Here is a 12,754-nt window from a genome sequence, read left to right as displayed (position 1 = left end):
CTGTGCAACCTGTGCCAGTGCCTCACCACTCTTTCAGGGAAGAAATGTTCCCTCATATCCAACCTGAGCCTCCCATGGTACAATGTGAAGTGATCAGCTCTCATTCTGTTACTGCTACCTGGGAGAAGAGGCCAACCCCTCCCTCCTTACCACCTCCTTTCAGGCTGTTGTAGAGACCCCCAAGGCTGTGCTCTGTGCTGTGTGCCATGGTGGCTGGAAGGAGGAGAACCCAACCTGTCTGTCATGGTGCCTCAGGCCGTGAAGACATCAGGCAGCCTTGTAAGTCCATTGTAATTTTAAACCATTTTGATAATGCTCCCCTCAGCTTTAATGTTACACATCCCTGTGTATGTACCTCAGTAATTGAAAGGGATATTGGGCAAATTTGATCTGTCTGGCTTTGACTTATGCTGTCCTTATCTTGGCCTTCGTGTCATTAAGAAAAAAATTGGTATTGATCTCATACTATACCACTACATTGTGCTGCAATTTTTCTTCCTTACTAGTAGAATATAAATCGATAGAAGGCAGCTGCTTGAGACGTGGGCCAGAGATGGTGCTGTCATTTATATATTGTAAATTCAATGATAGCTGATCAAATCAGTGCGTCTACTGTTCCAAACCTGACATGATTGAATTGTCAATAAAAAAGATTTTACAGTAAGGGAAGGAGAGCTGGTGGTGTAAATGCCTGGAAGCCTCACAAAGTTTGATATGAAATGAACCAATAAGGTAGGCTATTACAGTACAATTCCAACCACTGAAATATTTGGATACTCGTGTTCTCACTTGGAAATGGAGCTCTCTATGGGGGAAGCCTTTCATTACAGCTTGTTTGAAAAGTAATTACTTGGCGACTGTGAAAAAACGGATGGCTTCTTCTGAAATGAAGATAGCTCGTGTGTAGGGAAGAACTAACAGAAGCAGGGTAGGACTTGTCTGAACAAAACGTGTGTAGTTCCACTGTCTTGGGTGGAAGGTCTGTTTGCTCAGAAACAAATGGTGCGGCAAGGAGTGTGGTTGGTAGATTTTAGATTGATCCATAGGTGAGGCTGGCTCTGCTCTTCTGTAGAGCCTCTGTGAATGTGAAACCAGAATATGGTCCAATTATTTCCTGGACTAGCAAAGAACAGCCTGTGACAAACCTTCTTCTGAATCTTTTTGTGGGAATTGGGCTGGAAAAGTGGCCTTTTTTCCAATTTCTTGGTGTGTGACACCGCTGCCATGTAGAATCAGGCAGTTCAAGCCTTCTCTCCATGCACATCATCCCTCCATCTGAGCTGTGTTCTGCTCCCCTTTTTCTGTCCTCAGCTGTTATTCGGACCTTGCTGGTGGTTGGCAGCTTCCCGAGGATGCACTAACTCAATGACTTGTGATTGACCACACGCTTAATCTCTTTATTGTGTTGCACCAATTTAGCTAAATCCTAAATCCATTAGGTGCTCTCAAATTACTTTACAAGTGTCCGGAGGAGGTGTTTGCAATAAATCCGGTCTAATTCTCCCTGCAGACAGGGTTTTAAGGCTTCAGTTCTGGGCTATTAGGGGAGCAGAGTGCTGCAGGAGTGGGTTTGCACAGGAATGTGAAGGGTGAGAAGCAGTTAAGCCTTTCTGTTTGCTTTCTGCTGCCTTCCACTTGGTGTTGCTGCCTAGTTCATTTTCTAGATGGAGAGAGCAAGCCAGAGAGTGGAAATGTGGGCTGAAAAACCCGCTCTGCTTTGGTATGGAAGTGATGTTCTGTTTGTTTACATGGTTTAAAAAGCACCCAAAATCTGACAAACCTACCAATACTTTGTCTTATTTCTCCCCTCTGTCTTTTACCCTCTCTAAGTACAAATAAATAAGGTGTGTTAGTGCAATGAGCCTTTCTCTGTCTGACTCCTGCACGGGCACAGAAGTGGGAGCACAGGGGCAGAGCTGAGCTGAGAGGCCTTGGCACGAGCTGGAGGGCAGCAAATTGCACCCACTTCAAGTACAGCTGCCACAAGGCTGGTTATTTGAGCCAGACCTTATAAAAATAAAAGACTAGATTATGTTTGCAACGGAGGAAGACCATGTGCAGTCAAATCCGCATCAAAGTACCATTGGAAATGCTCACCTCCTGCAGTGTCACTGACACCTCTATTTATTCGGTCCATGATTTTGATTTCTTTCTGCTTAGAGCTGCAGATACACCTCCCTGCTCAGGGTGTTTGCATGGGGACAAAGTGGAGCAGAGTCCCGTTGCTCTGGGAATAGCGGTGCACACACACATGAGGGATTTTTGGCTTTTAGTGGCAGTTGTTCACATTAACTGAAGCTTGCAAGTCCCAGGGAGATGCTGGTAACATTCTGCCTTAGCGGGGGGGTAAAGATGAGGGGTGAAACATGAGCGTTCTTCCTAGGAAAGATGAATTTGCAGAATGTTTTGCTGTCTCATTTCAGTGCAAGCATGTGGTTTTCGGTTCCCATAACCTCGGGGCATTATGAAATCGTGATTAAAGTCCTGAGAACAATGCGATCAGCATTAAAATTGGCAGTTCTGAAAAATGATACGTTGTGAGGTTTCACTTAATTTGCCTTTCTTGTCTCCCAGCACTGAGGGTCACATTTTCAAGCTTTTTCCCACAGCGTCGAGAACCCGGTTTGTTTTGGTTTTAAATTCTCAACAGAGATCCTACCTTATCCCGTTTGCAAATCTCTTACAGCAGATTCTGCAAGCAGTGAGAGCAGTTCTAGCACTTGGCAATAGGCTCAGCTTCTATTGAAGGTGAAGTTTTCCTGCAGGTCTCATTTGCTGGAGTGAGGAATGCTCTGGTTTTAATCCTGCCTGTATTTCCGTACTCATAAGGTGACGAAGTATGGAAACATGTGCCATGAAAAGAGCAGACTTGCTTGGTAAAGGCCTGTGTAACATGTATCTCCGTTTGAGCTCTTTAGGGAGAAAATAGCAGAGGGGTTGAAACTAGATGATTATTATGGTCCTTGTCAAACCAGGCCATTCTGTGATTCTATGATCTGCTGTATATACAAACTGAGCAGTAAGGAGATAGTGCTCTATGATGGGAAATCAGAAACATAGCAGCTAACTCTGGGCAGCAGATGTAGGTGGCACTAGTAGCTTTGGATGTTGCTACCTGTGTTATTTCATTACTTTTGCACTCTCTTTACCTAGATAGTTGATTTATTCGTATACATCTAAAGAATAAATCACTGTGCAGACTTCACGGAGACTGCACACAGAACAGAGCGGCTCAGCAGGGCACGAGAGATGCATCTGGGTGCCTGGAATACAGAGGTTCTTTGGTTTGGTTTGTGTCTAAGTGCTCTTTGTTTAACTGATAGCTGCTCACTTTGTTTAACCGATAACACATGTTGTGCTGTTACTGGTCTTGACCTTTTCCAGTTAAACTGGCTTAAAGTGGAAGTGTTTATGAGGAGGCTCTGCAGCCCTGGCGTCCGTGGGCTCTTTGTCTGACCCAAGGGGGGACTCAGTGTCTGCCAGGAGTTTGCACAGAGCTGCAAGTTTGCAAACTTTTAATGGCTTTTGCTACAGATGACTTCTAACATTCCCCCCCCCCCACCCCTCCTACCCTCCCCCACACTGTTGCTCTGAGCAGGAGCTGCTTTTTCCATTGCTAGTTTTATTTTTGTCACTGGGGTTTTATTGCAGTTTCAGATATCTTGTGTATATAAAATGCCATCCAGTTGGCAGCAAGTGAAAAGGAAAGAGGCTTTTCAGCACGAATTCAGGCTTAGTGAGCGCAGAAGAAGGATGCTATTTCCTCCTATCAGGATACGCTTTCCTATTTTAAGAATGGGATGCAGTTTGCACAGGGGATGCTCACCCCTCTTTGTGGCAAGAGCCAGATTGGTTCCTGGTGCTGGTCTCAAGCATGCAGGTCTTTCACTCAGAGAGCTTTCACCTCGAAGTGATTAAGCTGTATAGGCGTGGGCATGGCTCCGGGCTGCCAGGCTTTAATTTCTCCTTCCTTCCCCCCACCTCTTCCATATTGCTGTTGTGGGAGGCTCTGCAGCAGTGGATGCTGATGGGAAGATGCAAGCTCCCCTCTCTCGGTGCCATCAGAGGAGCAGCAGCAAACAATCAGCTCTGATAGCAGAAAATGGGCCGGCAGAGCACCTTCTCCACGGGCTGTAACAACTCCCATTACTCTGTTATCAAGAAGGATCCGTCTCTGACATGCCTGAGCCAGTCGGTTTAAGTGCAGACCTCACAGGAAATGAATCTTGTTGATTCTTGACAAGAAAACACGAAGATCTTTTTGAGGGAGAAAGTTTTTCCTGGAAATCATGGGTGGGCTTGGAGCAGGGAGCAGGATCGGGTCAGGAATCTCTGAATTTGACCCTGAGCTTCTTTCCTTTGAATACTCTCCTCTCCATGAATATAAAATATAAACACAGTCAGGTCCTGAGTTGTACATCTGCTGTTGTTACCCCTCAGAGATGGCAGCGCTTCCATTGGGACGGTCTGGAAATCTGCCCTTTTATTTGGTGGTGAATGTGCAGGAAAGTGTGCAAGCACCTACCACTAACACGTTAAACACCCTAACCCTAGTCCTGTTTGGCCAGCTTGTGGAGCCGTGTGTCTTTGAAATGACCCTCACGGGCTCATGCCCTCCCTGTCCAGCAATAAACTCATTCCCAGGACTAATGGTAAAATTCTGCAAGGTGTGAAATTCCTGGCTAGAATAGATTTACAGTAAGTTAATAGGTTTTGCAGCATATCTCTTGCAACCTATTTGTGGTAGCATCGTTTTAACATGCAGAGTAATTGAAAACATTGTCAGGCGATGGGATTTATTATCCTCTTCAGCCTCTTCTTCATGCCTTGGAAAGGCTTCATAATAAACAGTGCTGGCAGTAAGGAAATATCTTGTGTGGAGATGTTCAGAGGGGAAGTGACTCTGTTAATTTTTCTTCAGAAGAACAGATTCCATAGTTAGAAGTGTATGCTTAGCAAACACTGCCATGGGGTCATTTCCTAGGGGAGGGAACCACTTTTCCCACCTCCCTGCTGCCCACAGTCACAACTCATGCTGGTAGATACTACTGTGCTCTTAGCGCATCGCTGGTGTCCATCTGTGCGGGATGTGTGCCTTCAGGAGGCACCGAGCTGCAGAACACACGTGTCTGAATGTGGCAGTGCCGGGGATGAATATTTCATGGCATCAGACAATGTGTTCTGTGTCATTTCCACACACAGCCCTTGAAATATGCAGTCTTTACTCCGAGAGGTTGATGCTGGAAGCATCCTTTGGAGAAAGTGTTTACTTTTTGCAAGCGTTATTTGTCCTTGCTACTTTTGTTATCATTATTTATAAATCAAAACTTATATTGATCCGGGGATTATGCGCTTAACCACCTCTGAGAGCGGTTGCTCTATTACTGAGCAAACCAGCTGCCATCTTAACTTTTGGTAAATTTATCGATCCGTGCTCTTTGTGTTTCTCTTTAGAAAAAGAACGAGATGAATTTTAATTTACTAGGAAGGCAGCTGAGCACGTGGCCCCTTCTTCAGCAAAGGATTTACTCCTGTGAGGATCTTTGGAGAGATGAACAGTACCGTTACCTTGCAGGGGATTATTCACGATCATGGAGGAAAGTCTGTTCAGAGAGAGCGGTGCAGCCTTGGATTGATTTCTGGCATCGGTGTCTGAGTTGCCTTCTTGAAAGCCAAATTCGAATCCTGCACTCCAGTTATAATGAGAAGGAGTAAGAGAGCAATAAAACGTTTCTTTTGGGGAAAGGAGCGTTATATCAAATCCGGTCTCAATCGTGGGTCCTGCCCATGCATCACTCCAAAATGAATGAATAAAAAATCTAATGTGGGAGGTTGACTCAAGTTAGTTCACAGGTAGAGTCTAGTTTTTGGAAAGGGCCAAGTCTGGGAGCTGGGGTCTGGAGGTGGAGATGGTGCCTGGGATTGGTGTGTCTGGGGCATGTTGGGAGTGACAGCGCTTGGGCTCCTGAAATGATCCACACTCTCATCTCCATGCGGGAAATCCCCATCCTCCTGAGATGTCTTTAGACAAAATCATCCTGACATCACTAAATTGCTTTTGAGAGCCTTGTCACTGCTCTGTCTTAGGAAGAGCCACTCTTTAGGGGAAGAAAATTACACCGATATTCGTTGCTGTTAACTCTGTTGCTGAGCAAATGCTTTTCCTGAGTTCTGAGAGGACAGGTAGGAAGCAAAACCAGAAATAAAGGGTTTGAGAATGAAGTGCTTTAAAAACACCCAACAGGTGCCCTCAAAGAGGTGCGAGCCCTTCATGTTACTATAGGGATCAAGAAGTGATTTTCTACCATTTGCTTTTCATCAGACAGTTGAGATAACTTTAAAGAGAATTTGGCCAGGAGAGATTAGAAAGGAAGGAATTTGCTTCTTAAATAAATAGTCTGCTCTCCATTGTTGGAGACTTAACTGGCTGATAAAAGCATGCTGAAATGAAAGGGAGCCTGGAAAACCTGCCTCAGATCTGCCTTGCTCTGAACTGAAGGAGACCAATGCACTTCCACAAATCTTTTTTCAGGTTTTTCCAAGTCAACTTAACCCAGTGGCTTGACTTATCTTCATTTATTCTGATGAATAAAGGAATTTTCTAGTTAGGCAGTGCTGGAAATAGCTTCTACATCTTAGTTTAAAATAAATGGAGGAGGCACGCATGTTGGTGTCCTGTGTTTTAGGAAGAGCTGGCTGCTAGATACTTGCCTTGTAAATTTGAGAGGGAATTTATAGAATCACTTGTCCTCTGTTTCAAACACATTTTGTCCATTTAAGTGGCAAGCTTTTGTATTTGCTGTCATTATAACACCGTTATTTTGGATGTTGGAGCCTCCAATTAGTAGAAGTGTGGCTAGGGGTTGACCAAGAGCTGGTTTCTGGGGCACTTTACCTTTATTTTTTCCCACTGGTGGGTGGAGATTGTCATCTCTGCAACAAAATGGAGAGAGAACAGTGATGTGAATTGGAGTGTAAATATTTGCAGTAACAACGGTGAAGGTGAGAGTTCCCCAGTGATGTGACATTAGCTCTGAGCACATTATTGATATAATTACAACCCAACAAAAGCTTGGTGCTTTCAGTGATTTATTTTGTCCTCTTGGATTGGTTTAATTAACTTTTTCCCTTTACAGGGAAAGAGGAAGATATGAAATATTGGGAGTGTGCATATTTCTGTGTACAGCCAAAAGAGAAATGCTCCTCCCTGGCCCTGAGCCCTGCCAACTCTGTGCTCCCACTGCCCTCTGCACAAGTGGATGGTGCAGATTATCATCTTCTCAAAGCAAGAGTCTCCAAATAGAATCACAGAGTCATTAAAAGGTTGAAAAAGCCATCCAAGATCATCCAGTCCAACCCCAATCCACCAAGCCCACTCTGCCATCCATCTGCTGCCCCTAAAAAGAGAGCCACTTTCTTGCTGCAGAAGGCATCCCTCTCTGCCTTTCCTTCTTGTGCTTTCTCAGCTTCAGCTGAGCCCGCCCTTATTCCCTCCGCTCCCCTTGGCTTTGATAAAGAATCATGTTCATCCTCCCCTCGTGCCAGCCTTGACTGTTTGCATTTTTAACTTTGTCTTTATTAAATTTTCAAGAATCTCTTAAGCATTCGCACATCTGTCAAGGCACAAAGCAGAATATTACTTGATGCTCCGAAAAACAAATTATACAATAGATGTGCAACCCATATTTAATCAACAGGGCTGCAGATGCATGTTCAGGCACAAAGCTCAGGAAAGACATCTCCTGTGCGGAGTTATTTGTCAAGTGGTCTTTCCTGGGAATCCTTCTTGGGAAGCCCACATGGAGAATGGCACCTCAGAGCCCTGACATGAAGTGTTTTGTGTGCAGGATAGAAATAATAAACGCGTGAGCTCGGTGTGACTCATTGCTCAGCAGTCGGACAGCTACCTAGAGTGTAATGGGAGCGTGTCCTCGAGGCATTTCGAGTGGGTCTAATGAGGAGTTAGCATGCAGTATTTTTGTGAAAAACTTCAGGGAGTGTATTTCCAAATGCCGGGGCACTAAATAAGCCATACAATTAAAATAAATGGGTTTCGAGCCTGGCTTTTTGATGGGCACAGGTAATTAGGAGAAGATGCTGATGAGCAAAATGGTACGGCTTTGGCTGGCGAGCAGCTCTGCCTTTGGAAACCTCCTGGGGGGAGCACGGAAGGAAGGAGATCCCTCTGATCTGGAGAATGGACACAGACCTCTCCTCTTTGCTCTAACGGTGATGGAGCAGTGGGAGAAAATGTGAGCCCTGATGGCTTAAATGTGGGAAGACAGAATAATTAAACTGTTTTAATTTCAGTTACAAATGCTTTGAAGCTGATCTCATAATCCTTGGGAGCTCGAGTCCATAAATTTGATCATGACAGCATTGCAAAAGTAATCCAAAAGGCTGTCTCATAGTTGAGGGGCAAAAAACCCATTTCCTAAGCTTCAAATGTGTTCAGAGAAACAAACCTTGTAAGAGCAGCAGTGGCACCATCAGATGGGCTTTGTAATGCTACAGACAAAAGTAATTGTGCTGCCTAGAAGAGGTTTTGTCTCCAGATAATGTTGTTAAAAAACTCGCACAGTAGTGTAAATCATAAAGGAACAAATCTGGAGTCTGCTCTTATTGCTGCCAGGGGAAAAACTCTTGGGTTTTGTTTCCTTTCTGCTCGATATACTGTGAACCTTTTCCAAGTTTGTAAATAAATATTACCTGCTGTTTGAAAAATGACTCGCAGTTCGTCTCCCCAGCAGTGCCTGTGGCAGCCAGGCCATTATTGCAAACAGTTGTTTCTCTCTTGGTGAGCTCCTTTGTGTGTCTTTCAGGAATACAGGCTGCCATGAGGTATTAAAAGTATTTCCCTCTCCAGACCTCACTCACACATGGATGCCTATGCCTGCTTTCTCAGTTTCCCAGCAGTACCACAGCAATTGCCATGTCAGAAAATGTCTTGGTGAGCTTACAAAAAAGCAAAAGTTGGGGGATTTTCTTGATGAACATTGGAATTTCCATCTGTGAATGCTGAAGTGTATGTGGTATGGGTTTGGTTTTTTTTGTGGCTGAGCATTTATTTTAAACGTATGGGACTCTTGATCATCTGAAGCCCTGGACCCAAAGTTAGGGACTTAACCTGATTGAATTAGGAATATATGAATTCACGTACCACAGAATCCTGGTGGAGATGGCACCCGCCCATATGTGCCAATGTGATGGTGACACAACATTGTCCTTCCTTCTTGACCATTGCAATTCGCCCCCAGGTGCTTGAGGGGAGCCCTGCTGAAACAATGAGAAGAGCTCAGACTTTTCAGTTGTTACTTGATAAATGCATTCTGGAGTAAAGGTTTCACTGTTTTATGCGTCCTTTGTGAGCCCTAATAAACCACCCTTGCCAGAGCTCGTCACCAGATGTACAGCACAGCTATGGAGGTTTGCAGCTGGGGGTGCTCTGCCTCATGTCCTGCACCATTAGTTTCACCTGGCAATGAGCTGCTAGAATAATTAGGTTAGAAAAGACCTCCAGGCTCATCTAATCCAACCATCCATCTATCACCTGTATTGCCCACTGATCATGTCCCTCAGTGCCACATCCCTGCTGTTCTGGAAAACCTCCAGGGTTGGTGACTCCCTGGGCAGCCTGTGACAATGTCTCACCACTCTTTCAGAGAAGAAATTGTTCCTACTATCCAACCTGCACCTCTCCTGGTGCAACTTGAGTCCGTTGCCTCCCACCCTGGGACAGAACAGTGTGGCTGAGCTCTGTTGTGTGTGCACGGCTACAGTGATGGAGGCAGAAACATGTAAACTGTGTGCTGCCCTGAAGATGGGTTCAAGTCTGCCAATGCGCCCCATCACTGCTGCCAGGATATTTGCTCTGCTTCAGCAAGAGCTGAGGGCCAGCTTCTTTAAATGGCTGGGTTTGAACATATCCTTGAAATGAAAAAGAAAGAAGAAGAAATAAAAACCAGAATTGTCCCCCAGCAATCGGGGCTGCAGGAGTGCCGTGCTATGAGTTTTTCCCAGTAGCAAAGCCCTGAGCATGGGGGCTGACCCACACACTTCCCTGCTTTGAAGTGCTTACAGCACAGCCCTGGATTGTGCCCGGTACCTGGGTTTTAGTGCCCTTGTAGCAAACACCAGAGGATTTGAGGGTGAGATATTTTGGATCTGGGAGACTTTTAGGGGGGACCAAGTTGTATTATTTCTCACATCTATTAGCAGGGCAGCAGGAAGCTCTGTGTGCCTTTGTTGTGCCTGTTGCGCTCTCTAATGGGTATATATGCAAAGGCTCTGAGGCTCATGAAATAGGCACTCTCAGGCAGCTTGATGAGAAAAACGATGTGTGTGTCATGACCCTTGAAGCAGTGGGACTGTGTGTGCGTGCTGCTCTGATGCACACTGCTCTTGGTTCCTTTCTGCAGCATCCCTCGCTGTAGGAGCCTTGAATTGGAGCCTGGAATATTTTTCTAATCAGCGAAGGGTCTCTCAGCTCTGATGCTAACTTGCAAAGCACAGAGGAGCGAGGAGTGGGAAGAGGGGATGACTTTTTCTTAGGGAACTCACAGAGAGGAGGTTAAAGTCGAGCCGTGAGCACAGCATGAGAATCCCAGCACTGTTAAAAACGCTGCCCCAGAAAGTGCTTTGTGCTCTTTGTTCAGGCAAAAGCTATTCTGGTGCTCTTGAGGATAAAGGAGAAAAAAAGTTTCATAATCCCTGTGTCCTATTTAAAGAAACTTTTTATTTTATTTTTTTATTTTTTTTGGCTTTAAATCTTTCTATAGTGGAGCAGCCAGAATCTGCATTCCTACTGTTGCTTTGGTTGGGTTGCTGGAACCAGGAGGGTGGAAATGTGGTCTGAATGGCAGTGTTTGGTCATTTGTGTTCCAATCGGTGCTCACAGCGTAGCTTTCTGCACGCTGGTATGGGAGACAGTGGGGAGCATCAGATCCCTGTGTGCATGGTGTGTGCCTGGCAGAAGCAGCCTGGAGTCCTGGGGGTGGTCTGGGAGCTGTTGGGGATCCAGCACTGCCTGTAGCTGTACTGATCCTGGGCCCCTGTGTGGAGGAGTCAGACCACGCACAGCTGCATCTCTGACTTTACAAAGAGAAAAAAAAATAATGAAACTTATGGCTTTAAAAATTAAACACGCCCTTTAATTATTGAACATGGATAATTTCCATGCAAATCGAGCCTGGGTGCATGTTTCCACAGTGACATGGCTGAGAGCAGCTGCAATGTGGGGTGTCGGCGACCTGTGGGCTCGGAGTTTCAGCACTGCTATGGGCCACAGAGCTGCTGTGCCCAGGGTGGGTAAAATGTGGATTCAGGAGAGCTGAAGAGCTGCAGAAGCCTTTCAAGTGGCATGAGGACATGTGGTGCTATCAGCTGGGTCCAGATCTCCTTTGTGATTAAACTCCTACATGTTTTACTTTTCGTAATGGAACATGGGTGTTTACTCTTTCCTGATTTTGAACACCGTGTAGATTGTCAAACATTTATCTCTGTCTTAAATTGTCTGAAGATAGAATTCCCGTTAATTTCAAATCAATATGGAAGAGGGAGGGAGCGAGATTGCAGTCTAGCCCTTTTCTTGGATCAATATTTTCTTTAAAAACTGAAATGTTAACTAGATCCTTGTTTTTGCAGTTTTGAAATGCAGCTCATGCTTAAAGGATGTGGGCATTCCCCTGGAAATCGTAGGATCATGGAATCATTAAGGCTGGAAAAAGACCTCCAGGATCCCCAAGTCCAACCCCAACCATGCCCATCCCCGCATCCCTCAGTGTCACATCCCCACAGTTCTGGAACACCTCCAGGAATGGTGACCCCAGCACTCCCTGGGCAGCTGTGCCACTGCAGCACCACTCTTTCTGAGAATGAATGTTTCCTAATATCCAAATGGCTGGTGATGATCAGTATTGCAGCAGGCATGGCTGACCCACACTGGTCAGGATGGGAGCAGCCTCTGCAGCAGCGATGGGACCTGAAGTTATCCTTCCTGTTTCCAAGCTCATTTTCTAATCACCTCTTTCATTTTGTTTTGCAGAAGCCTTTGAGATCGTAGTGCGGCACGCGAGGAACTTCACCAACAGCATGTTTAGGAACCACTACAAGAGCATGGGGCCCAGAGCTCTTAAGTTTGTTGGAGAACTTTTCACAGATGTCTCACTGTACATATTGGGCTCTGACATCAGCGTTAATGACATGATAAATGAATTTTTTGATAGTTTATTTCCTTTGGTCTACTCCCACTTGATCAATCCTGGCTTCCCGGATCCCACGGTGGAAATGACTGAATGCTTGCGGGCAGCCAGGAGAGACCTCAAGGCCTTTGGTAACTACCCGAAGATGATGATGACGCAGGTGTCCAAGTCGCTGCAGGCCACGCGGGTCTTTCTGCAGGCACTCAACCTGGGAATTGAGGTGATAAACACCACTGACCACCTGAAGCTCAGCAAGGAGTGTGGACGGGCGCTGCTCAAGATGTGGTACTGTTCACACTGCCAAGGGCTGCTCCTGGCCAAGCCCTGCGCCGGGTACTGCGGTGCGGTGACGTATGGGTGCCTGGCAGGGGTTGGTGAGATTGACCGTCACTGGAGAGATTACATCAGCTCCTTGGAGGGGTTGACCAAGGGCATGCGTGGTGTCTATGACATGGAGCACGTCCTCCTGAACCTCTTCTCCCTGGTGCGGGATGCCGTCATCTACATGCAGAAGAATGGAGGAAAGATCTCAGCAACCGTGAGTTGGTTTTCTG

General features: G+C 45.8%; 1 protein-coding gene across 1 annotated transcript in view; it reads left to right on the top strand.

Moving 5' to 3' along the window:
• Positions 1 to 12,754, top strand: part of GPC3 (glypican 3) — a 112,604-nt gene that overhangs the window by 34,068 nt on the left and 65,782 nt on the right. Inside the window, exon 3 of the mRNA XM_072334887.1 lies at positions 12,044 to 12,738. Within this exon, the coding sequence (XP_072190988.1) occupies positions 12,044 to 12,738 (695 nt within the window). The remainder of the gene's footprint in view (positions 1 to 12,043; positions 12,739 to 12,754) is intronic.

The sequence above is a fragment of the Excalfactoria chinensis genome, chromosome 4 (assembly GCF_039878825.1).
Source record: "Excalfactoria chinensis isolate bCotChi1 chromosome 4, bCotChi1.hap2, whole genome shotgun sequence".
Taxonomy (NCBI): Eukaryota; Metazoa; Chordata; class Aves; order Galliformes; family Phasianidae; genus Excalfactoria; species Excalfactoria chinensis.
Note: the sequence above shows the minus strand (reverse complement) of the source record. Positions and strands in the feature narration are given on the sequence as shown.